The sequence below is a fragment of the Varanus komodoensis genome, unplaced genomic scaffold (genome assembly GCF_004798865.1).
Source record: "Varanus komodoensis strain SLA01 unplaced genomic scaffold, ASM479886v1 scaffold3, whole genome shotgun sequence".
Lineage (NCBI taxonomy): Eukaryota > Metazoa > Chordata > Lepidosauria > Squamata > Varanidae > Varanus > Varanus komodoensis.
Window position 1 is genome coordinate 32,120,532 of NW_025335761.1, and position 27,051 is coordinate 32,147,582.

At 40.7% G+C, this 27,051-nt stretch overlaps 1 protein-coding gene across 11 annotated transcripts in view; it reads right to left on the reverse strand.

Moving 5' to 3' along the window:
• The window catches only part of RALGAPA1 (Ral GTPase activating protein catalytic subunit alpha 1), a 171,594-nt gene that overhangs the window by 62,307 nt on the left and 82,236 nt on the right, over positions 1-27,051 (reverse strand). For all 11 annotated transcript variants that reach the window (XR_006415374.1, XR_006415375.1, XM_044436720.1 and 8 more), the window contains 8 exons: positions 26,930-27,028; positions 26,681-26,836; positions 22,551-22,679; positions 21,496-21,621; positions 19,357-19,415; positions 14,864-14,972; positions 6,385-6,495; positions 4,051-4,119 (listed from right to left, as the gene is read on the reverse strand). Coding sequence is in view for 9 of the 11 variants with exons in the window: in XM_044436720.1 (XP_044292655.1) it covers positions 4,051-4,119; positions 6,385-6,495; positions 14,864-14,972; positions 19,357-19,415; positions 21,496-21,621; positions 22,551-22,679; positions 26,681-26,836; positions 26,930-27,028 (858 nt within the window). In the remaining 2 variants the exon portion in view is untranslated. The remainder of the gene's footprint in view (positions 1-4,050; positions 4,120-6,384; positions 6,496-14,863; positions 14,973-19,356; positions 19,416-21,495; positions 21,622-22,550; positions 22,680-26,680; positions 26,837-26,929; positions 27,029-27,051) is intronic.

Here is a 27,051-nt window from a genome sequence, read left to right on the forward strand (position 1 = left end):
ATCTCATGGAGTTAGGTAGTGTCTCTACTGAAGGACTGATGATAGGACTGCTCTGTTGAAAGCACAGTCTGCTCAAGTATGAACACTGTGTTCTTAATGTTTCGTGAAGGTCGCTGGGTTTGACCAGGTGGCTTGCCTTGTAGTCGTCAGGCAGAGGTATGCCAGCATAGAGTGCCATGGAAGTTACTGTCCTGATGACTGAAGGTGGTATAGTGTGTAGGCCAAGGAAATGGCTTGTACAAACCCACACCACCAGCCACTGCAAATATACTGGGAGCCCCTTGCTTCCACCACTGTAGCATACAGGCAGTCTCTATGAACAGGAGAAGGGTTTGGTCCTGTATGTAGAAGGCTAGGGCCCTTTGGATGTTTAGGGAGTGCAGTACCACTTTTATTGGGTTTAATGGTGAGATGAAGAAGGCCAGAAGGATGATGTTTTTACCTGAAGGAGCGCTTACGTCCATATATGCCCGCCCGCGCCTTGAGATCAGCGGGAGAGGCCCTTCTCCAGGAACCCTCCATGAAGGAAATTAGGAGGGTAAGTCCTCGGAGGAGGGCTTTCTCTGCAGTGGCACCCAATCTATGGAATGCGCTCCCCAGAGAGGTCCGCCTGGTGCTGTCGTTATTTGTTTCTTGGCGCCAGGAGAAGACCTTTTTATTCAAACGTTATTTTAATTGTTAACATTATTTATAAAATTTTACTGTTATACTGCTAAATTATATTGTTTTATATTATGTTATTTATGATTGTTAGCCGCCCGAGGCTTCAGCGAATGGGGCGGCATAGAAGTCCTCTAAATAAATAAATAAATAAATAAATAAATAAATAAATAAATAAATAAATAAATAAATGTTTTTGTTGAGCTGGAAGGCAGAGACTACTTCGGGGAGAAAGGAGGGGTTTGGGCAGAACACTGCCTTGTCCTTCTAGAAGATGAGCTAAGGAGGGTCCTTCCACAGAGCTGAAGTCACTAAAGCAGCAGGCCAAGGTGATCACCACCAGAAAGGTGGGTTTCCAGGACAGCAGGTGTAAGTCCACTACGACCATGGGCTTGACGGGCTTTCTTGTGAGGGCCTGGAGGTTGACAGAAAAGCTCCAGGCTGGCACAAGGGGCTGGATTGGTGCGGTGAGGTTCTTGAGGCCACAGAGCAGCTTGTGGCTGCAACAGTGGCTTCTGGGGATGGTTCCAATGTCTCCGTGGGTGAGAAGGATTCCACATCTGACCTATAGTCATAGAAATTCAAGGAGAGACCATGGCCCGGATGTCGATGGGCTGGGGCTGGCAATGAGCCCCATTCACAGTGGACAGATTCCTGGAAGTGCAAAACGTGCAGGCCTGTGAGACTGGTAGGTCCTGGTGAGGGCACCAGGGCTTTGTGGGGAGCTTGATGCCAAGAATGCCTCTCTGCATGTGTGTTCTTGAGCTGGATGAGGCAGGGTCAGGTAGTGATCCTCATGATGCCTGGAATCGTATGACAACCTGTGGTTTCAGTAGTATTTCCAGGGGTTGTAGAACCTTCTATGTGGAAGTGGCAGGGACCAGTCTGATCACCAGTGCCAGATGAAGAGGAGGGAGGGTGACTGGTACCTGTGATGGCTGGACTCAGCATGTGGTAGCTCCTGTGGGACTGGTGAAGGCAGAGTCATTCACCTCAGTTCTGACACGAAGGATGGTGCATGCTCAGGTGGTAGAGGCAAGGAGTCTCAGATCTCACCCTGCAAACTGGAGGTAGTCAGGAGGGCCTCACCTGTCAGCACTGGTGGAGTGGACTAAAGAGGCATTGGTACCAATGGGGTTTGGCATGTGCGTGCTGCATGCTGGGGCTACGCACATTTCTTATGGTCTTGGCTGGGTTTGCCATTTTTGCCACTCAGGACTTCTTGGCAAGTTTCTTCACCTTAGCGATCTTGATGGACCAGCTCAGGGTTGGTGGGGCATCCAAGGTGTGTGCTGCAGACAGGTACATCTAGCAGAGGTACTGGGGTATCCAAGGTGGAAGGGTGGCTGGAAGTCATGAAGAAGTCAACTCTGTAGAGGGCTCTGTTCCAAAGTATGGCCCAGAGGCAGCCAGTCACATGCTTTCTGGCCTGCCTGATGAAGGTCTGGTAGTATGCGGAGGCCTCCACCACATGGTTGTCCTCCAGGCAGAAGAGGCAGAATGGCAATCCATTGGGGGCAGTCTGCTGCTATAGTGGGCACATTTTCTGATGGGGCTCTGAATGCTATTTCAGGCAGAAAGAGCTAGGAAGGTGAGCAGAGAGGAGAAAGGATCCAGGAGGACTGAGTGAGGTTTAAGGAGAGAGGTGGGAACAAGATGGATATATTTTTGAAGATTTTTTTTGTGGGGTGGGGAGAGTTTAGTTGGAATGAGGTAGGAGCAGGACCTCTATGTTAAATGGGGAAAAGCAAGAGAGAGGAGGAAAATTGGTAACAAGGAAAGCAAAACAGTTACAGAAGATTGGAGAAAAGTTCCTGATATACCCACAATGGTGACTGAAAAAGAATGAAGGACTGGACAGGAATCCCTCCCACATGCTGGGGCAGGGTCAGAGATGTGGTTCCTGCTGGATAAATCTTAGCTATAGAATCTTCCTGCATGCTTGTACAGAGCCCAGATATGTGATGCACAGAGACCATGAAGAACAGTGGATTTCTTTAAACAATTGGTTTGGGGATGGATATTTAATTTTTGCTTGGCTCCCTCCCATTTTATTTTTGGCCCCACTCACCAAAGGAATGTGGCTTCCAAGACCTCGCCATCTTTCCACACCAGCTCACTTGCTTTCCATGTGAGCCATAAAGGAAAACAAACAACCTCCTCTATAGCCAGCCCAGAAAACACTGGGCTATCAAAAGAAAGTATCATTCTGCCTTTCCTTCCCCAGTTTGGCAGAAGGCTTAAAAGAAAATTAGTCTACATTTCCATGTTGGTTGCAGAGGAGCAAGTACTGAAAAGCAGCTGTGAAAAGGGAGGGGAGCCAGTATCTCCCATTCTGGACTAGCTGGCAACTCGGAAAAATTGGAGGGGAAAAGTGGAAGACACTGAGAAGTGCCAGTTCAGCACTTAAAATCAAGAAGATTACACAGTTGAGCTGGCAATAATGTCCACCCAGCTTTGGAGCACCTGTTTTTGCCCCCCTTTCCACTCTACCAGTGTTTTTTCAGTTGACAGCTAGGCAACTGGACCACAGCAATTGTAAGCAAATGACTCTTGCCTTGTCAGTTCCTGGCGTATTACCTGCACCACTGAAACATGGTAACCAACCATGAAAGACTACACATATCAGACAGTCATAAGGATGTACTAGCAAAAGACCAACAAAAGGCGTAATGAAAATAATTATGAAAAAGTATACAATTTTTCTGATTTCAAAAAAAGTAATACAAAGATGAGTGGCTAACCAGGGACAGTCACTCTCAAGTGTCACATGGGCATTGGTGGAAGGGCTGTTACTGGTGAGAGCAGCAGTGGATTTACCACTTGCCCCTGCCACTAGTAAGTAATTTGCTTTCCTGGTTTGGAAGACATGGTAACCTATTACAGGTTGAACAATCCCTAGAACAATGCATGGGTTGTCAGGGTGGCTTGTTGCCAAAAAAATAAGTCACCCTGCAGGAAGTGGTCTGGTTTGGATTACACAACAATAGACCATGGTTAGGTATCCAGAATGAGTATGTGATCTCCATCATTGTGCATCAGCCAAATGACAGAGTTTATATATTGCCAGCGGTTTAGTAAACAAGGACAATATTTTAATAATAACTAAAATAAGTAAAAATCAATCTTATTTGTAGTTTGGAAGTGCTTCTGATAAAGTATTCATCTTTGGTTGAAGCCTGAGGTATCATGAGTTATATGGGGAAAAAATCTGTGGTGTAACTTTAAAACAATAAGCAGAAGCTGTATTTTATAACCATAACAGAAATTTAAAATTCTGTTCATTTATAATCACAGCACTCTTTCTCTCCTTAATCATAAGTATACATGGCAGCATCATAACAGTAGTAGTAGTAAGACAAAAAAGAATATTAAAAAAATAATGATTACCCTCTTGTCCTGTTCATAGGAAGAAGCTTCCGTACTAGGCAAGAGATGTGTGATTGTAGCTATAAGTATCTGTGGATAGTAGGTATGTTGTTAAATATTTCTACAGCTATTAGACTTAAAAAGAACCTTAATCATTTGACAGGCATACAAAATAATCTTTAGTAATTATTTCCCTTTTCATCAATACCTTGGTTTCTTACCTTTCAATACATCACATATTTTCTGTTGGAAACTATGATTTCTTAAGTTCATAGACTAACAGCCATAGAGTTGGAAGGCGCCTAGTAGGCCACTGGGTCCAACCTTGCTCAATACAGGACTCAAGTTCCCATCTAGACTCCAACCATGCCTGACCATGCTTAGCTTCCAAGATTAATTAGGCAGGATCAGGCACTTCAAGCTATATAGAAGCTATGCTGTCTTTCTTTTGGTTTTATTGGAGTCGTTTGGAGTGGCAAATATCTAATGCATGGGAATGTAAGATAATGTCAACACAATTTGTTGGTTTGGTTCATCTTTGCTTGTAAATCAGTCATTACCTATCTGTTATTTTTCTATCTCTGTAGCTTTGATTTAGCATTCTTAGTTAAAAAAAATAAAGCAGCTATTTCCTCTCTATTAAATGTACTGACTATTTTAGCAAGTCATTACAAATGTTAAGCTCTTAGTAATCTTAGGCTACAATTCTGATTCTTACAGGTTTGAGTAATGCTAGGATTGCCATCTTTAATAGTTTTTGGAATCCAAAATTGATTTAAAACACATTTACTCAGGGCAGTCCTTTGATTTCAGTATAATTCATTTCAATTTATGTCCACAGAATTGGTTATCTGCTTTATTTTAGTGGACTGTGCTCCATTTAGCAAAACCAGTAGCAGTCCACAGAAAGATATTAACACATTTTTCCTCATTCTGTTGTGCCCAAGCATATTTATTATGTCATCAGCCAATGCCCCTGCTACATTTATTATGACATCCGCTTTGGAGGAGAATGAATATTTGATGTACAACGCATGGTCACAAATAAATGTACCTTAAATGAAGAATCTATTCTATATGTATTCTGACATGTGTTTGCTTGCAGATGGTCTACAAATGTAACTATGACTTTCCTGGCTAAGCAGTCATCAAGAAAAAGCAGGATGTTGACAGCTGCAGGAGCACAGCGTCAAAACATACAGCACTGTCATAAGGCAACTGCAGAACTTTCCAAGTGCAGCTGTGTGAGGCCACATCACCAAATGCATTCTTGTGCAAGGCAATTATATAGAATAGAAGGGGGACTTGAGCCACTATACGTATGCCTGGTACTATGTTAGGATGTTTTCAATATCCTGGTGAAGCCCACCCCCCTGCCCCAAAATACTAGAATGAAAATATTTCTACTTGCTTAAGAAACTATTCTGTCCCTTGCATGTCAGCCTGTCTTATAGGTAAACAAGAAACAGCTGAAGCTAGAAAAACAGCACAATAGCCACAGAGGCATGGAGCGCTTTCTTCCTACTTTACCAGCCTGTCGGCTTATATACTGAGTGCACAGGAAAATGATTCACTTCCTGCATGTCTACAGAGAAGCACAGCAGAGCACCACAGCAGTGGTGGTGGAATGGAGCAATCCATGACTCAACTACTAACTTGCTTTCTTTCTTGCATTTCTAGCACAGAAGTACAGCTAACTGGTAAAAGCAAGTTCATTCTATCTTGTTGCCACCAGCCACCACTTCTTCTATGCTAGATGTACAGAAGAAGCTTTTCTGTATATCCCACATAGGAACCAAGGAGGAGAGAAGGCACAGATCACTCTGCTTCTTCATCAGCCCATGCTTCTATGCTGGACACACAGGAAAATGCTTAACCTCAACTTCACCCCTCAACAGTTTAAGATTGCAGAAACAGACACTATAAAACTAATGGGACATACACTACTTTAATAAACCAGTATTTTATAATACATAATATTATGAAATCCATTTGAATACATTGTTCCCTTTCAATATTATAAACATTTGTTTATAAATGACATAATATTGCATTATATTATATCATAATATATTGTTACATTATAAATATTAAATTACAAAAATTAAACATTACAAAAATTTCATTGCTACCTCTTAGTTTTTACCCATACTTTACATGGCCTGGATGACAAGTGTGTGCATTAAAAATTCTGTTTGAAATACATCATAATTAGAAATACTTTAATTTCAATATTATATCTCAAAACCTGAAAAACACACTTTAAATTTTTGCTAATTTGAAAATCTGTTGCTTCATATTTGTAGAGTATTATATGAAAACAAAGTTAAAACAGTTTTTCATGCTATTACTTACTTGAATTATTTTTAATGGTGAATCGGCTTGATACATTTGTAGCCTGTGTACATAATGAATCAGCATACTGAGCATATTGCAAGCAACATGTGCAACTGTCTTATTTGGAAACTGTAAAAAAAAACCAGAAAAGCTTATAAATACATTGATTTCAATATTCTGACACATGCTATGTGACAGACTAGCATCTCATTACTATTACACATTCATGAGGAAATTAGATAGAGAAATGCAGCCCTCTATAATCAGCCTTGCACTCAAGTTGAAGTAATCCATTTCAGATTTAAAGCTGCTGAGGGACTAAACATAAAGGAAACCAGACATATAGGAGCACAGCCTACAACTGTGGATTGCAAGCAAACACCTGAGATGAACATGTCACCTTTGCATTTAACCTACTACTATTAGCATTTCCTTTTTAAAAAGCTGAAAAAGTTTGAATTGTGAAATATTTAAGATAAAAGATGCTATAATGAAAAAAAAGTAGCAATATATTAACATTAGCTGTCAGAGTATTCTGTGAGTTTAACAATCAATGCAATATTGCGGAAAATAGAAGACCTCTAGGGTTCAGTTCACACAATAAAATGTCAATTACAACATAATTTTTCCTGCCTTTACAATCATGGAAATTACTGCTGACTATAACCATGAGTACATTTAAACTAAGCTGTTTGTGCTTACACAAATACTGACCTGGTCCACACAGCATGACAGCTCACCCTTTCTTAATTTAGTATTGGAGGCTGTTGTATCATACTGTGTGTCATTTTTTCATGATACACATAAGCACCCAGCTTGCTGCAGCTTGTCATGCCTTGTGAACCATGGCAAAAGGGGTTGCTTGAGCAGTCAGGCAACCTCAAATAACCCATGGCTTGCTTTACACTTATTTGAGGGTGGTCTAAAACCTCAAATACCCTCTGTTGTCTGGGTTCTGACTCAACCATTGGACTGAAAAACCAATAGCTGCCAGGTGCCCATGGGGTCCATGCAAAAATGATGCTCATGGACATCTGGCAGAACACAACCACTCCTGCAGGTAAATTAAGCCATGGTTGGCTGTTGTCATATGCAAAAAGCCTCATTGTATCATGTCAGCCCAAATGATCATTGCTGAATAGAAACTGTGGAATAACAAGACACAATTTTACTTTGGAAAAATGTTTTATCCTCTTTAAGATAGTAGTCTGAATTTTTCATTTAGAAAGTGGAAATAAAGTGTGATAGTTAAACACGGTGGAAGCTTTTCCTGCAACAAAAGGCACAACTCTGAACCTTTTTTTCTAGCTGCAAAATCATAACTAACATTGTAAGCCTAGCACTGAAGCACTTGTCTTAATGACAAAGCCTCTTGTGATATGCTAAAGGCTACTGAGGAAGCGGGAAAACAGAATGCGGCACACAGAACACACACTGCTGCTTAAGGGCTTGGGTGGCTTCCAGCATATTATGATGAACATCAAAGATAAATTCAGATACTCAAACAACATGATCACAGGAACCAAAGTCAAATGCAGATAGCTAGCAGAATCCTTTGAAAACTGACTCTATTAAAAAAATAGAATAAACAAGACAGACAGTTGATGAAGAAGCCAGAGAGGTGTATTTAACAATGCAATGCTGTTGGGTTTAAGGATAAATAACACAAATACAGACCTCACAAGGACCATTGTGTAGTTAGATTGTCAGCAATTACATGCCAGCAATTTGGGTGCAGGGGAAAGATACTTTATTCCAAAGGAAGCCTAAGTGGGATGTCAGAATTTAGGAAGAATGGCATGCATACTATACTTTCCAATCATTTTATGAAAATAATTCTGATTCAAACAGTTCTGAAGTACCCAAGAAATGTCTAATAAATGACATTTAGAGGAATAGGTAAGTAAATAGAATGATAAAAACCTAATCACATGTTTAGTCCTTGGTCCTTTAGTCCTTATTTCTCCACAAGTGAACATTACATGCGTAATACACAGTTAAGAAATCATGGTCTTCAACATCAGACTGCTCATCCAGTCACATCATTTGTTACTAAGCAAGGTGAGCTGTATGTACTGGTATATTCTGGATTAGAACTGCTCAGAGCCTGCTCAGCATGGAAGCTTTCTTCCAGTGTCAGTGATAAACTCATTCCTGTGGGAATGATGAGCACTGTGGAGGTGCCTTTCCAGTACAAACTTCACTACTAAGGAATAATGTCTGGACCTGAAGCATGAGGCAACATTTCCAACACTAGTAAATGCAATGAGAAATGCAAGAAACTAGTGTCAAGTGCTCTCATTCAGTACCCCAGTCAGACATCAACCAGGCTTCCTTTCAGGATATTCCATTCCATTGCTCATCACTCTCCACCCCTCAAACAAGACACAATGCAAAGAGACATGGGTAAGTTGCCCTTATTTATTCAGTGTTATGTTTGCATAATTTACTGTGCAGACAACAGGTGTAGTTGTGCTCACTTTTTGCTCATGCAGCTTTCACTGGGTTTATACTTGCTCATGCTCAGTTTCATGCAGGTTTAATGTCCTGAGAGTTTTCTCAAGCAATTGACTTGAGAGTTTTCATCAGACAGAGAACCTGCTTTGACCTCGGTGTCATTTTAATAATCTCTATGACGGGAAGTCTCTAAAAGTAACAAATTGCCACAAACCATGATTTGAAAGCCTTATAGACAATCAAGTCCAAGGTAGGCAACGTAGTGCCTATAGGCACAATGGTGCCCTTGAACATCTTGGTTCACACTCATAGAAATACAGCGAGTCAGAAGGGGTCTCCTGGGTCATATAGTCTGACCCCTGGCTCCACTCACGGCATGCTTGCCATGTGCAGTGTGTGTGTGTGTGTGTGTGTGTGTGTGTGTGTTCCTACAGGCAACTGGGATTGCTTCTATGTGAAGTGAGCCACTGCAATTCTCATCACTAACGAATGCTACTGAAGTTCACATGGGGCTCAAAACGTTCTTAGGAAATGGTGGGTGGATACAAATCGATCCTGTCCCGTAACCCTAACCGCCAGCCACCATGAAAAGGGGGGTAGAAGGAACCTTATTCTTGCTGTATGGTAACTTGGTAGTTGGTGGACCAATGAGAGAAGTGGAAGGTTGAGAAGGGTAGCAATAATCCTGCAGGGGCACCAAAGAAACCAGCAAAAAACCAATTAGAGTAGGGAGGAATAGCACAGAAGCAGCAGAGCATGACTTGGTGAATTCTTTGCTTATGTTCTGAATGAGTAAGGGCAGGGTGTTTGTGTGCAACTAGGAGTATGAGAAATGATATGGGTGTGTGTGTGGGTGTGTGTGTGGGTGAGTGGGAAAGAGAGTTTTTTGGGGTGATTCAGAAACAAACTGGGAGAGATAAAATGACATTGTATTTTTGCATGTGCATGCAGTGAAAAGAGCAGAAGGACTTCTGTGTAACACAGAGTGAGATTGTGTGTGTATATAAGGGGTTTAAATTCAGCCTAATTTTCCATTTTACAATTGACAAATATAATTTATTTAATTATATTTTGAACTGTTGAACAGCAGGCTTTTTATGGGCAGATTTCAAAGAGTTAAAATTGTACCATTGAAAATATGGTACAGTATGGCATACATCACAGCAATAAAATATAAAAATATAAAAGAATAGCCACAGAAATCTTAAATTACATCTTTAAAATCCCTGAGAGAAAAAGACAGGTCTTTTCCTGCTACCAAAAAGGTAACACAAGCATCAAATGACTCTCCCTGGGGGACATTCCATCAATGGGGTGCCAAAACTGAGGAGACCCTCTGTCTTGAACAACCTATTTGGCTTCCTTCTGTGGCCCATACCCAGGGAAGGGCATCCAAAGGTAACTGAGCAAGTACATATGGGAAGAGATATTTGTTTAGGTGCACTGGTCCTAAGCCATTAGGTGCTGAAAAGTCAAAATCAACACTTTGCCAGGACTTGGGGCATAGGCAGCAAGGCAGACCAGCAGGACCCAGGCAATGCAGGGAGCCAAACATCAGTCCAGTAACAAGTCCATGCTGCAATGTCAAAACAGTCTAAGGTCAGAGCAGAGGTATAGTCCAATAAAGACATAGTCAAAACAGGTCAGATATGTGGAACTAGGAAGACAACTCAATAGGGAACTGGTACCTGGGAAAAGCTTAACAATGAGACATCCAGGAGTAGGAATTCAGACAACAACCAAGAAGCAGAAACCACTACAGCAAACTAAGAAAACTTCATTTCCAAGGTAGCTTCTGGAGGGAAGAGCCTGTTCTTATAAAGGTCACTATCTCAGGTCTCCCAGGTGGTACTCATGAGGACCCTTGCAGCTGCAGTAGATTGTAGGACTAATCCTGCAACTACCAGGGCTGTTATTCTGGTGCTCAGCCTGCAGATGGAGCTTGACAGCTGCCACAGATCCTGACACACTTTGGGTTGGGAAATGAACTGGAAGCCTGGGAAATGGACTCAAAGTGAAATGGACAAAACTCTGTTGTCACATGACTGTATCAGCCACTCTCAGTTAGTAGCATACTAGCTCTGATTTGTAGTAGCTCTAACTGAAGGTTCTCAGTCATCTTCAAAGATGCCCCCATGTACAATGCAGTGGAGTAATCCAACCGGGAGGTTTGACCAGAGTATAGATAACTGTTGCCAGGCTATCTCTGCCCAGATAACCCCGTAACTGCTATATAAACATAAGCTGATAAAGGCACTTATAGCCAGTGCAGCAGTCTGTGTCTGAAGTGACACCGATGGCTCCAGAAGCACTCTTTTAGAACAGGCTGAACATAGCTCAACTGGACAGAATAACCACTGCCAACTATACCTCTGTTTTATCTGGGCTGAGCCTCAGCTTACTGGCTTTCATTCAGTCCATTATCATTCACCATAGAAGCTAAAATTAAACCCTTCAGGATCCTGCAATATTATTGCCTCAGAACAAAGCACTAACTATCCAGAACTATTTCTGGAAATGACCATTCAAACAGTAGAAACCCACTGCAAAATGTGCCCCTAATTCTCAACCCAGATAGTCAATCCAGAAGAATACCAGAGAACCAAAACAGTTGTATTTCTCCCATCCCCACCCTCTCTCTGAGCAAAAGTCATCCTACAGGGTGACCAAGGCAGCTTCTGTCGCAAAATTGGGCCTAAAGCAGGGCTGAAATGGTTTGAGAAAATCAACTTCCTGTAAGAATGAATGGAGTTGATTGGCAACCACATGTTGAAGCACACTGCCTGAGAAGGGCATGTCAGTAATTGGCCTATGGTTGTCCTTCACTTTCTGGATCCTGGTTAGGATTCTTCAGGAGAAGCCTGATTAGTTTAAAAAAGGCTGGTACATCCTTTATCAAGGAAGAATTTATAACACCTTTGATGCAACTAGCTATCTTCTCCTTATTAGATATAACAAGCCAAGCTGGGCAGGATTCAAGTAAACAAGTGGATGGTTGAACTTGTTCAAGAACTTTGTATTTGTCTTTTTAAAAACTAAAGTTCCTCCAACAGTATTAATGAAACTCCAGTAATAGTGGAGTCCAAGTCATGCTCAAGAATGAGCAACTGTATGTCTGCAGTTTTTCATAAATTTATCACAGGAAGCTGTCAAGAATAAAACAGTTCCCCCACAGGATCAGACAGTAATAGTCGCAGTACCACCTGAAAACACTTCTGCCGAACCATGCTTTGATTATGCAATGGAGATGAAAAAGAAAAAAATTCTCACCACCAAAGGAAAAAAAAAATGGAAAAAGAATTTTGCCATCCTCACCACCAAAGAGTAAGGCTCAAAAGCTCTAATCAGTATTTGGCTGGATTCCAAATTGCCCCCCCCACTTGCATTCCAGCCCATAGTCTACTTCTTTTATTCTCCTAATTTGTCCTGCCAACCCCCCAGAGCCCTTTTGAAACCACCAGGGTCACTTCTGATAGGTTCTCCATCATTCCAGCAGAGAAAAGTATATAGTTTAACTATTACTCATCTTTATAGTTCTAGTAACATTGCTAGCATTGAAAGGTAGATGCATACACAATACACTAATTTTTGTTCTGCATTTATGTATCTTCATATTTTTTCCAACCTGTCGTGTGGGTTCAGCCTGAAATTTAAGAACTCAGTTTCTTGATTATGCTGACCCTAGATTGTAATACTTTTAGTTAACTGTTCTTTAGAAGAAGTTTGAGGCTCTGATTTTATTATACTGGTTTCCTTTCATTAGACTTCAATTCAGTCTTGTTGCTTCCCTGAAGTCAATCCAAGTAATCAGATCTTACTGTGGTCTACATGTTCAACAGTTGCTCAGCTTTACCTAATGGTTCAACTACTGGTTTCTGTAGTTCAGACAAGCTTTTGTAGTCAGTCAGAACTCAACCTATTTTGAGGTGGCACATAACGCAGACTCTAACCGCAGGGGTTGAGAGGAGTAATTTAGAGTTTTGTGTCAAGGCTTTCAATAAGGTTGAGAGACAAAAATTGTGACTTCACACTGTCTAGAAGAAATAAATACTGCCTATACTTTGACAGAGCAGCTTGGTTGGAGTTCAGAAAGTGTTGTTGCATCTGCGTTAAAAGCCTGCAATTTGCTTTTGTCAGCTACCACACCGTTTCAATAGTGTGTGTACTGCACTTGTCAATATGACTGACAAGAACATAGCATCTGGTATCTATACTCATTCACGTGTCTCTGCAAGAAAAATAGCCTACTCCAAGTGTCTCTGAATAATGCTTGCTCTAGTTTTCAAGTAAGAGCACAAGATTTGTTTCTTCTGGCCACAAAACTGAATCTGTGAACTTTAAATTGCAGTTAAAACACTGAAAAGGAAGGACACAATTATTTCCCTCACTTTGAAGCAGTGAAAAGAAGCATGGTGCATTATGTGCTATAATTTATACACTAAGCACTGCTATTGAGGAATGCTTTAATTTGCACTATGGCTTTTGATAACTACCCAGAAAAATAAAGGAAAATCAGAAAACCTGGATAACAAAGCTAAAATTGGAAGATGTTTGGGGGGTGCGGTATAAAGATACACAGAATTTCTTTTTCAATAATAAGGAAAGTGAGTACAGTTAAGTATCAACAGAAGTGATAAGGTTAATGCATAATACACTAGTAATACAACAAGCTAATTGTGCAACTGTGTTTTTCCTAAGAGTTGTAATAGGGTTTGAAGTTATGCTAATTTTTTCACCTTACCTGTTTTCCTATGAAGACCTGTAGAATCTAGTAATTTCTATGGCTCACCCAGATGAGAGTAGACAGAATTCTACAGTTCTACATATACTTTACTGAAGTAAGCTTTACTGAACTCAGCATGACAGTGCCAAATAAATGTCTACTGGATCAAACTGTACGTTTCATATGAAATGCTTATGTACACTCACAGCACAGTTCTATGCATGTGTACTCAGAAGTTAGTCCCAGCATATACAATTGAGCTTACTCTCAGGAAAGTGTATATAGAACTGCAGACTAAGGGAGGAAAAGGAATAGAAGATGACAAGTAAAATTCTGTAGCACTCTTTTAAATCCCCCTTTCAACAATATTCTTCATATGTATCTTGTGCCAGAGGCCACTGGTCACTGCCACAGCTAGAACTGCTGCCTCCAAACTTCAGTGGCAATTCAGGAGTGGAGAAAACAAACACCAATTTTTCCTTTAAAACAATACATGTGGGGAGCATGCACTTTGTTAATGCAAAATCATACTCTTGGAAGCCCAGGAGGAACTCAATTTTGCATTAAAATGAAGTATGTGTTTCTCATGCACTTAGTTTTAAAGGGAAAATGTTACTTTTTTTCTTACTGCCAAAATTGAATGACAATTTAGCAAAGCTCTGGGGTTTACAGGGGCCACAAAAAAGACTGAGGGCCCCACATGTAGCCCATGCATTGCCCACCTCTGCTTTAAGTTATACAGGTACATTCCTAGAAATTGTAGCAGTAGTAGAGACTGTCGTAACAAGTATGGATTCCATGACTTTCACTGCAAGTGCATTCACCAGTCTACTAATAACCAGCAGTGAAATGAAATGGGAGAGTTCCCCCCATACACTACAAGTAAGGATAGAGTGAAAATAATTGAATGGAAGGATATTGTGTGTACTAAATTATCCCTATTTTCATAAATGAAGCAACTAGGACACTAAAACACATTGAGGGACTACTTGCATACATTAACAAATTCTTTGTAATGCTAATTTTAAAAATGAAACATTTTTGCTTTTTAAAAATTGACAGGGACAGTCTACCAGCTATAACACCACAGAAAATGAAGTTAAATTCAAAGGGGCCTGTATAGAAGCAGAAAGCTATTTCACAGACAAACTGGGGGGATGGTAACTAATTCCCTTCCTTGCTACATTCCTCTATGGCTTCTGGGGCTGTTCATGAGAGGGGGGCTTTATCCAAAAAGGGAGACCAAAAAGTACCAGTGTGCACATCAAGCATCACATATGGTCTTTCTGATCTCAGCTGTAATGACCACATGCTTACTTTTAATGAGGCACAGATCACATTCAGGGCTTCTTTGATCTGAGGATGATGGGATTCGTGTACAAGTTCTTCACAGATCCATATGCCAAGACTACAAAGAGCAACACATCTGCAAAACAATGTTAGTAATTTAGAGATTAACTTTAGTCTAACTATACCTGATAGTATCAAGAATGTAGAAAATCCATGGAATATTGACAGTTTGCTCAGACAGATTTATTTGTTTCATGTCCCCATCTGCAGTGATCTTGGAGCCCAGGAACACAAAATCTGTCACTACCTCCATTTATATATACAATTTTATATTTAATACTATGAATTTTATAAATTTAAATTTTAAAAAAGGATGCAAAAATTTGCATCCCTCCACAAAAATTAAATTTATACAATTTAATTAATTAATGTTGAAATCACCACCTTGAAGTTGGTTCAGAAATGTATTAAGTGACTAGGACAAAACTGGTGTTACATGTTCAGACTAACCGGTGTTATATGTTCAGACCATATTATATGTTATTAATATGGCAGCCACATTTTGCACAAGCTACAGCTTCTGAACTGTCTTCTAATGTAGCCCACAGAGAGTGCATTGTAATAATCTAATTTAGAGACAAATGGGCATAGATTACTGAGGCGATTCCTATCCAGTCAGGAGTGTAGCTGGGCCACTAGTTTTAAGCTGACAGGTGGCACTCTGTGCCACTAAGGCCACCTGAGCCTCAAGTGACAAGGAATGATCAAGGTGAACCCACAAGCTCTGAACCTGCTTCTTCAACCCCATCCAGAACATGGCTGAACACCTTGCACCTGTTCAGAAGACTGACCCAGTAACAGCATCCTGATCTTGTCTGGACTGAGTTTCAGATTATTAGCCCTCAGCCAGTCCATTGTTGTAGTCAAGCACATCCATACCCTCACTCGACAAGGATGAAAAGGAGAAATTGAGCTGCATGTCAGCAGCATATTGATGGCAACACACTCAAAAACTTGTTTCATGTAGATTTTAAACAGCATGGCACGTTGGGCCCACCTATGAGGAACCCCATGCTGGAAATACACAGGGACAAGGAATATTCTCCAAGCAGCACCCTCTTGGAGCTGGCCGTCCAAGAAGCAGTGGAACCAGTGCAATGCACTATGGCCCATTCCCAGCTCAGTCAGTCACCCTAGAAGATACCATGGTTGATGGTATCAAAAGCCACTGAGATATCCAGGAGTACCACAGTGGCTCACATTCTCTCTCTCCCTGCATAGGTCATCTTTTCCCATCAAGTGCAGCCACTCAAAGAGTGCAGGATACTGGAAGAGGAGTGTTGTGCTGCGAGCAGTTGCAACCAAGTGCCATTCCCAGTGACTCCAACAACCAACCTACTTTCCCACCCAGTGCAGCTGGTGGTATCAGTCCCAAGTGTGGAAAGAGGCACTGCAAACAGTCAGATCAGGTACATTCTTGGTTCTTTCCTTCTTGATGCAGATAGCAATGGCAGTGCAAAAACTGGAAGAGGAGTACCATTTGCACAAAGCGTGGGGCTCAGTTCCTGGTGAGTGCTCTGTGAACACTAGGAGTGCTCGTCAGGAATGGAGACACAGGGCCAACAAGTTCCCTCCCCCAAACAGATTCCTTGAACATCCCCAGTCATCATACAGAGTGACAGGAGCTGTTTCAATGCCGAAACCCAGCCTGAAACCTGAATGAAATGGATCCAGATAAAAAGTCTCATCCAGGTGTACCTGCAGCTGGTTTGCCACTGCCCACTCAAGAAATTTGCCCAGGAAGGGGACATTTGCTACTGTCCTGAAGGTGTTAGGATCTTCTGGGTCGGGGGTGGGGGAGAGGGCTTCCTGAGAAGTGGTCTCAACAGCATATCTTTCAGTCAATATGGGACCACTCCTTTAGCAATGAAGCATTATCTTGCCCTTTGTCTAGCCAGACAGTCCCTCTCTGGTATTTATTAACCAAGGGGAACAAGGATCCAGAACAGAGCTGGATATACAAACATGTACAAGTATCTTGTCAATTTCCTTGAACTGTACCACCTGAAACTTGCCAGATTTTACTGCTGTAATCCTGGAATCTAAGTCCTGCAGGATGCAAGCAATTTTGTCTTGGAAGTGCCTAGCAAATAGGTGGCATCAGAATGTCTGTAACATTCTCAGGTCAGTATGTAGCAGGCTCTGGACAACCCTAAAAAACTGTGCTGGAAGGCACATCGAAGACTGAATAGACACAGTGAGATGTTGTTTCTTTGCTGCTCTCACTTCCCTTAAGTATACTTGCTTATAGACACATTCCAGGGCTCCATTGCATCTACTACGTTTCCTCCATCTGCATTCAAATTGTCTCCTATTTCATTTTATCACTCTTAGTTCCAAGATATACCATGGAACTTTATAAGCTCTGCTATGAAGAGGGTACTCAGAGGCAATCCTGTTAACTGCCTAGGTCACCTCTATGTTCCAGAAACTGACCAGGGTTTCAACAGGATCACCAGGCATATCAGCTGGAAAATCTCCTAGAGCTTTATAAAAACCATCTGGATCCATTAGCATGCAATGTATAACATCTTAAACCCTCGCCCTTGCAGAAGGGAAAAACCACTGTCAGTCTAAACCTTAGAAGGCAGTGATCTGACAATGCCAAAGGGACTGAATCAAAATGCTCCACATTCAGACCACAATCCCCATCTGAAAAAACATACATGCAAACAAACATACAGCTGCATGCACACACACACACACATAGGTATACAGTGTGCCCTGCTATGTGTGTGGGGGCAACAATATGTTAGAACAGTGCCATGGTTGTCATGAAGACCATAAAATTCCAAACCATCTCAGACAAGGTGCCTTCAGCCTGAATGTTGACATTCCCCAAAACCAGTAGCCTGGGTCAGCATCACACCCAACATTAGTGTGAGGAATCCATTTTGGAGGTAGGAATTCAACTGGGCTCAGTTCCCTGGACTCCAGCCCACTTTCTCACAGCCATGAGACAAACTTCCTGGCAAAAAGATGAAGTGTTTTTGTGGCACTCATCCTTAACCGAACCTCACTCAAATGCTGCACAAGCAGCATCCCTCTTCCATTCATGTAACCTTCAGCCTTTCTTTCTGCTGCATGTGCAATGCAAGAGGTTGCTAGTTGTGCACCCAGAATTCCATGAGTGTCCACAGACGTCCTCTTGGCTTGGCTCACTTCCTGAGCCAGGACTGAGCATGAGAGAAAGTCCAACAAACAGAAAAGAACTGGATTCCAGGTAAGATTTTTGCAACCCTATCTGAGACCACCTCTGGCAGCTCAGATAGGGAAATATGTTGAGGAGAAGGGTGGGCAGTACATCAGCAGAATCCCCAGTGTGTTCCACTGGCCCAACACAAGATGCAAACAGTTCAGATAGGGAGCCTGCAAAGATAAACTCAGTCCTTACAGACCACAGCAACAGCCCTCTCTGACCCTCAAGTCTACCCTGATGCTGAACCAATGACCTCAGTGAATTAACTGGAAGGCCTAACTCCTCCCTGCTCACCCACCCCAGTTACAGTAATACATTCTGGATTGGCTGCTTCATTCACTATTAGATTATAATTGAGAAAAATCTTGTTCTGCACTGATTTGGCATTTAAGAGTAGCACCTGTACACCCAAAGACAAGCTGACAGGGCAGCCATAAAATTTGTGCGTGCAAGGAGGGCCAGAGCACAACACAGTCAACAACTGTCTAGGTTGTGTTCTGCTCACTTGGCTAGCCCTCCTTCAGTGCTGTATCTCCCTCTACATATCACTATGCTGATGTAGCTTCCCCAGTATCCTCACATTGGCTGAAATTTTCTCTCCCAGGCATCTATTCAGACCTTACGGTGGGAACAAATCCCCCATCAAGGGTCTAATTTCAAAGTCCTGCATTATTGGCAGGGAAAACTATACAACATTCCTAGGAGCTGATCTGCAGTAGTTGATCCGCAAGTGAAGAGCCAAGGGGCAAGAAGATTGCACTGTAAGCAACCTTGTTTTCGAATATCTAAACTAAGGCAGGTACTGAATGATGAGCTTCCACTGATGGAAGGCTCTTTGATCCAAGTGGAAGCTTTCATCAACAGAAAAGGGAGCAAGGTGAATTTCATCTATGCCCTCTCTAGCTCCCATGTCAGCTACTACACTATTCAGAAGAGTTCCCCAACTCTCTGAAGCAGGTTCATACTGTGCAAGTTGGGGACTGCAAGAGGGATGAGATTTGACAAAAACAGTGAACTGATACCACTGAGTACAACTTTTTAGCTCTACACACACACACACACACACACACACACAATGTATACTACCTTAATGCATTGCTTGATTAAATTTACTTTGTCACCACTTCTTTTAAAGTTTTGTGCTGTCACCAGGATTTTAAGAACACTTATACATCAAATTACAGTATATTTAAACATGGAACTGAGCACATGAATTAAACTATTTGTCAGATGTTCTGAAATGATTCTTCCTTATCCATACCTTGCAGGTCCAGATGGTTCTTCTCTTGCAGAACTTAATATTGTTTTGATGATCAGTTCCTAAAGTAAGAATGTTCAAAATCAGCCATCTAAAATCAATCTAATATAAAGTCATTTTACATTATATTATATTATAGGAAAAATACTAAAATTTATAAAGGTAAAGGTTTCCCCTTGCCATTAAGTCCAGTCATGCCTGACTCTAGGCGGCATTGCTCATCTCTGTTTCCTAGCCGAGGGAGCCAGCGTTTGTCCACAGACAGTCTCCGTGGTCATGTGGCCGGCTTGACTAAACACCAGAGTGCACGGAACACTGTTGTCTGCCCACTGAAGTTGTACCTTTTTATCTACTTGCATTTGCATGCTTTCGAACTGCAAGGTTGGCAGGAAATTTATAGGGAGGATTAAAAATACTTTGGGTTTAGCTGCACCACCAAGATTTAGAGTTGCTCCTTCAGCATGGTCATCCTAAGGAACAGGACACCCTGAGTTGTTTCAGCTATGCATCCCTGATGCCTATCTTGGATCATTCTGCTTTAGATACTCTACCGCTGTCTAACTGCACAATCATATGTACCCTTATACTGTGGACCCTCCAGCTGAAACATTGTCTTGTTAGCCCCCAGAAATGAATTTTAATCTGGTCAGGATATTTAGGATACTACTGACCTACTGTAACAGTATCTTCTATTGAGATGGTGATGATGATGAAAGCTGAAAACCAGTGCACACTTATGTAGGAGTAAGTCCCATTGTACTCTATGAATGGGTTCTGGTTTTTATGACTTCACTTACGTTTAAAGTGTCATCTGAGCCTAGATGAATCAATAAACCCAGATGTGGCCAAAATCACTGCTAAGCTGGCTTAGCAAGAACGGCAAAGGAAGCTTGCTATTGTGGTTAAGCATCTGTAGGTGAGCACTGATGACACCTACTCCAAAGTACCAAAGTGGCATGTGGGGTCAGCTGTCAGAGGCTCCCTGAGCCACTGCAACTGTCAAATCAAAGGTCTGATAGTTGCAGTGACATAGGGAAATTGTGCTTTGCTCAGTTTACTTCAGAGTTGGTGAGCAGAGCTCAGGTCTCCTGGCAGGTACCACCATGGCTGCCAACTAAAAGGGGTGGTTTCTGCAGTGGCATGGGGCAAGCTTAATTAGCCTCTTCTAAAGGAAGATGAGCAAAACACAGCTTGTCCCCACTCCTGTACTATGCCATCACAAAGTGGCAGTGACACAAGAAAAGGCAGCATAATGGGTCACCTCTGATGCTGATCTAAACAGAGGCAGCTTGAGAAATCTCTCTTCTGATAGATTCTATGATTCTGTGCTATTGCCAATGTCAGAGTGAGGGCTATCAGATCCCTGCTCCCCTCCTTGTTCCTGCTGACAGGCAGGAAGGGGGTAAGTTTGTGTTTCCACAATTGTCTTGGGATGCTTAAAGAGGGTTTGACGGTGGAGTGCCTGAAGACCCTTTCTGTGTCCAATTGTTTGTCAGCCATAGTGGGGGTCCCAGGACAGGAAGCTGCATGGGGTGTTTTGTAAATCACCCTGAGCTTCCTGTGACATCTGAACCTGTCCAATGACTGAATTTGGATGCTATGATCAATTGTGGTTTATCATTCCATAAATGAATCTTAGACTCTTATACTCCTCCATCCTCTCTCCTCCACCAGTGTGCCCCAATGAAAAGATTGGAAGCATTTGCTCCAGTTTTAAACTAAATGCAACTAATGGTGCAGCTTCATAATATCTGAAGTTAAACAGACTGTAGTTAGAATTAATCATGTTTACTGAAAGAAACCATCTTCAAACCATGTTTTATGCAAACCACAGTTGAGGTTCCATTCATTAAACCACAGTTAAAATTAACCACAGTTTACTGCTAAACTGTGATTACTGAAATCTGAATTGCAGTCTTCTGAACTATACATGCCTGTGCTAAGGAAGCTGAGGTGGAGCACAGAAAACTGAGGTTTGTTCAAAGGAAGATGAATTATAGTTTATTGTGATGTCCAAATATAGTCAAAAGGGGGGGCTATTTTTAGTAGGTACATGCAGAAATTTGCTATGAACTTCTCAGTTGAGATAGCTATCTTAAATTAGGGGAAATGAAAGTGTAGCATACAGTGTTAAAAACCTACCTTACCCTCTGTAAACTGAGACACAAGAATGTCAGGAGTGTTTGGGTGCAGAGCTGGTAGTTCACTATATAAATTAGGAAAGCAAACCAGAGAGCCTAAGAGAACTTGTGCTTCTACTCTTGGCGCCTGAATTAAAAGAAAAATATGATCAGGTTATACATAAAAAATCACCTTCATGCCCATATAAAACAAAGCTAACTACAAGCAAACTGCATGTTCTTCTATTCATCCCATCATACTTGCCACTTCTAGTTCCTCTTTTTTTGTCACTTCATACACTTACTGCTCTCTCCTGACTCCCCACACTATCACAATTTAGATTTTAAACTCCTTGGGGCAAAAACTTACCTTTTTGATAGGTTTCTGTAAAGTACTCATGCCATTATCTAAATATGGCTGATTCCCCCCCCCCCCCCCCCCCCGCCACACACACACACTTCATTGCATAGCTGTGGCAGCAGAGGAAAAAAAACACTTTAAAAAAACAAGATATACAGGAAGCAAAACATTTTGTTTTAATACAAATTAAACATATCTCTGGGCTTCTGGATATGTGATTATCTACTAATACAGGCAAAACAAAGAGAGACCTATCAACAGGTTGTGGCATACTGCATGCTCGCCTCACATTTTGTTTCCCGGTAAAGAAACCCCTGCTTTTATGTCACCACCAAATTTAAGCAGCAATTGAGTAGTGATAGCAATTAAGCAGTGAAGGGGAATGCAGGTCACCAGGAGGTTCAAGGTGGGAAACTGGTCCCTGGACCCTCTGAACTTGCCCAGCCCTGGTTTACAACTATATGTAAAGGACTTAATCAGGGACAATGCAATAACCCACTTGAATGTATCAAGTAAACTCATAACAACATTATTCTGTATTAATGTAGTTCCCCATGTGCTAGACAGGCTCCTTACTATGGAAGATACTACCTCATACACTTTTATATCTATTAACAAAATTCACAGCTTTATACAAAAATGACTGATAAATAGCAAATAACAGCAATGACTGAGCATATTTTTAAAAAATCAAGACAAAAAAACCCCCTACTTACATTGAGAAAAGATGAGGCTGCCACTCTACCAGCTGCTACAATGAAGTCCACGATCAGTGCAGTAGCACCAGGTAAACCAAGTGAAAAGAACTGAGGAGAACAGTGCTTAATGATTGTATTGACAATATCCTTGGAAGAAAAGAAATATATAACTGTTTATTAGATAAATTGCTTAAAGTTTCCATAGCAGACACACTGTTACAGATAGAGCATAACAAGGCATCAAAATAAACAGTCTGAACATGTTCTGAGAAAGTTAAAACCAGTGGCTTTGCCAGATATCACAGAGCCCATGGCTTAGGTTTGCATGTTTCTCCTACTCCCTCAGTATGAATAGGAGACTGGAAATTTTCACTTCCATGTCTAAATGTTGGTAAATCTTAATTATGGTTTGCTCAAAAGAAAGCTTCAGAATGCATTGTTTGAAATTGGCTTGTTTCAAATAAACCATAGTTAAGATGAACCAGAGTCTATCAGGTTTGGACCAAATGACAAACTGCAGTTAACCAAAATGGAAGCAAAGGCTTCAAATACATTTCAGGCCTGCCATGAGGCAGAATGTGAGCCCAAGACATGATCCACCACATTTAATTACCATGACAGCCAAATGCAGCCAGTAAGTCAAACAAAACCTAAATTAGTTCTTATAATCTTGTCTTTTCAATGTGCCACACATATGGAAATTGGACTCTGGCGTAAGTGGACAGGAACAGCATTTCTATGCTCTGTATTGAGCTTCTCCCCTCTCCCTCCATTACTGCTAACATCTGCTTTCTAATCTTTACAATATTGGTTATGGAAACATAGTTCTTTAAAAGAAAAAAACAACAACTGGCAGACTTGCTGTACCCGTAGTGGTTAGCACAGCAGGTTCCAACCAGTCCACAGTGTACTATACTCCCAGTGTCCAGGTTCTGGGGAACATAGCTCTCAGTTACTAGAAAGGAGGAGTCTGGCACCATGACACACATGACGTATGAATATAACATATCAAACACGTTTGCTTGACTGATTGCATCATTTCTGCTTTAAATAGTTATATTTGATCAACTATATATGATTTCCACTATATTTTATTTCTGCAGGTGTCTACAGTGTCTTTTCCATTGACTCTGGCCATCTGATCACAACTGACATTAATTACCATGTTGTATAGTCAAAGAATCATCATACTGTGAATATTTAACTAGAGAGAATTCAATTCCAATTATCTGGTTAATGGACTGAAACAAATTGGACAAAATAAAATATCCTGTTAAAATACTCAGGTAAAATGTAGCTTGGGTAAGATTCATTTGTAAATCCATATGCTATGGTCAATGCTTTTTTGGTTATAGCAACTGTCACTGTATTAAATATTATTCACTTCCATTAAAACAGTATTTTTAGATCCAATGGGCAGCTTCCAATGCTGCCACTACTGTTGTGTTCAAGTGACCTGCCACTGGTGCAACAGAAATTAGTGCTTCTGCTATTTCCAGATACCTTATGAAGCACTAGGTTATTGTTGTGCTAGTGGAAATTCCACTAGTATGTGAGCAGCCTCGATACTGTCTCCTGACAAATGACACATTTTCACAATATTTGTACATACAAACAATCACAAAATTTGGCTTTCTTCCACTGAAAACCAAATTGCCACACATTTCAGACAACCCTGATAATATATAAATGTCTTGCTCTGTTGTTCAGCAAGACAGGTCAAGAGCAAATGTGTTCTAACACATAAAATGTGTTAATTTCCTCTTTCTTATCCAACAGTTTTTGTGGACTTAACTATTTATCAAGTGAAGTAAATTGAAGTTTTGCAACTGTGTAGGGGCCTACCCCTTCCTTGGGTAAATTTTACAACAAATTAGGAAATAGGTGGATCTTGACTGCTATTTTCAGTAGCAGCATGCTGCCTGTTCTAAACAATTTGGAAAGCCAGTGTAGTGATTAGAGTGTTGGATTGGGATTTGGGAGACCACTGTTCTAGTTGCTACTCAGCCATGATTTTCTCACATGGTGACTTTGGGCCAATCACAACTATCAGCCTAACCTAGCTTAAACAGTTGATGTGAGGACAAAATGGAGAGGCAACCGTGTTGGGCTGCTTGGAAAAGAGGCATTATAGAAGTATAACAAATAAATTAATAAATTAAAATTAGGTTGCAAGTTGGGTTCCTTCATTATGAAAAATGGCCTTCATAGTAATCAACAAGTTTGAATTTTGTTACCGAACGTGCACAAACATCAGAAAATTGGTAACTGAGGTGCAGAACAAGCCTTTGTGCTTGGACTCTAATAATCTACACTTAATTATCCCACAATCTGGTTTTACATTAGAAACAATCTAGATTGTTCTAATCTAGATATGAAAATTTTCTCAATATTTCAGTCCACAAATTGTTCAATAAGGGAAGGTTTTAAAAGGAATTTAGGATTCCTTTGATTATGCTGCATAGATTATATATTCTAAGACAACATTTTCATAAGTATGAATAATGAGAAAAATCAAGAACTTGTCCTGTGGATGCTGAATTAGTGAGAGTGAATCCAAAGCAGCAAATTTACACACAGAGTTTTCTTCTGAAGTGTAATGTCTTTTCTACCTCTCTAAGAGAAGATGAAATCTGAATAGGATTACTGGAACCGGGGTCTCACTATTTGCCAATGACCCTTCCATTTCTGGGAAGGCATCTTGTGCAGTGGTTTGACAGATTCTTGGCAATTATACGGAAAAGACCTTGTTTTACCAGCACTATTATAAATTGGTAATTAGATTGTTTTGCAAGAATGTGTGAGACAAATACTTGCGGTATATGACACTGAACTGGTAGTCACTCAAGATGTGAACAGTTTGTCTGCACAACAATTATAAACAAAGACTTCAAGCTAGTTCTCACTGCCAGAAGAAGAGGTTGTAAACCTATGCCTGGACTGTACTATTTGGGGCTCATATAATTCACTGCTCTTTGAGAAAAAAGAACTCCACAGGGGTTATCAAGGAGGAAGCTAATTTAGACATCTCCCTGCCATCTACTTTTCTCTATATAGGGATTTAATTTTTCTTGGTGTTGGACCTGAATAAAAAACCCTTTGATTTACTAGCTCAACATCTACTTGCAAAATGCAAGCTCTGTCTCCGCAAAGCATTGGCCTAAACTAGTTGTTTTCAAAACACGTTCTGAAAAGTCCTAGGTCTCTTTGGAAATGTTGCAGGGATCCTGCAATAAAAAGATCAGTAATGGGAGACATAAATCCCTGAAAGCAAGTTTGCCCACCAATATCAATCTTCCTTTGCAACAAGCAGCAATAACAAGAAGTCCAACAGGCATAAGCACCTGTCTCTGAGAACTATGTATACTAGAACATTCTACCAGTATTTTCTGCAACACAAAGAAACTCCTTGGAAGAGCTATCCAGGTTGAAAAGGTTCCTGATATTAAGAAGCTTTGAAAATCAGTAGTTTAAAACAACTACAATTACAATCAATAAACCAATTAGGATTTCTTTTATTAATCCTGAAAGGCATACTAACAGCATGCTTCTAAACATATTTTAACTTTCTGGTGCACTACTCATTTATTTATTTATACATTTATGAACTGTTCCCATAGCCGTTCAGGGATCTCTGGGCAGTGTATAATATATCACCATAAAAACTAAATATAAAATTCATACAATAAGATACAATGAAAAATCCATAAAATACAGTAAAAATTCAATATACCCAACAGATAGCAGTGATAAAAAAATCATTAACATTTCTTTAAAATGTATTTGTACAGGAGTAGGTATTCTTTCAGGCATCCTGGTTTCAAGTTGTTTAGGGCTTTATGTGTCATAACAAACACTTATTAATATTGAGCCCAGGCTGCAATTGGTAGCCAATCTAGTTCGTAACGAATTGGCATAATATAGGTATGTGAGCCAATTCTTGTTAACAAATGTGCTGCCCTATGCTGAACTAGTTGAAGTTTCCCAACCATCCTCAAAGGCAACCCCATACAGAGTATGTTACAATAGTCCAACCTAGAGGTTACCAGAGCAGGGGTCCCTGTGGCCAGTTTTCTAAAGATATGTTTTAAAAATAAATAAGTAAATTAGATTTGGTTGGAGGCAGGGGACAATAAAAAATTCCTTACCTGATCAACATGAAGTAGTCCACAGTGCATGATATTGTAGAAATGTGTTAAAAAGTCCCTGTTTGGAGAAACATCTTGTCTTCGCTTCATTGTATTACAAATCAGTTTATAGGCATGTAACTTGCCTTGTTTGTACTTATCACTCAACATGGTTGCCTAATATTAAAACAATGAAACCAGAATGTTAGCACAGTCCTATACTATTACAATCTTTCTTTCCTTTTTGACAGGATGGTCTATTGTATTTACCTTGAAAAGCCATGGGGTTAGAATTCTCAGTGGAGGAATTAAAACTGGCGGAGAAGGTGATGTCATGTTATCTGTTGAAATGCCAAGATTATCTCTAATCTGAAATCATTTAGAAATGCATC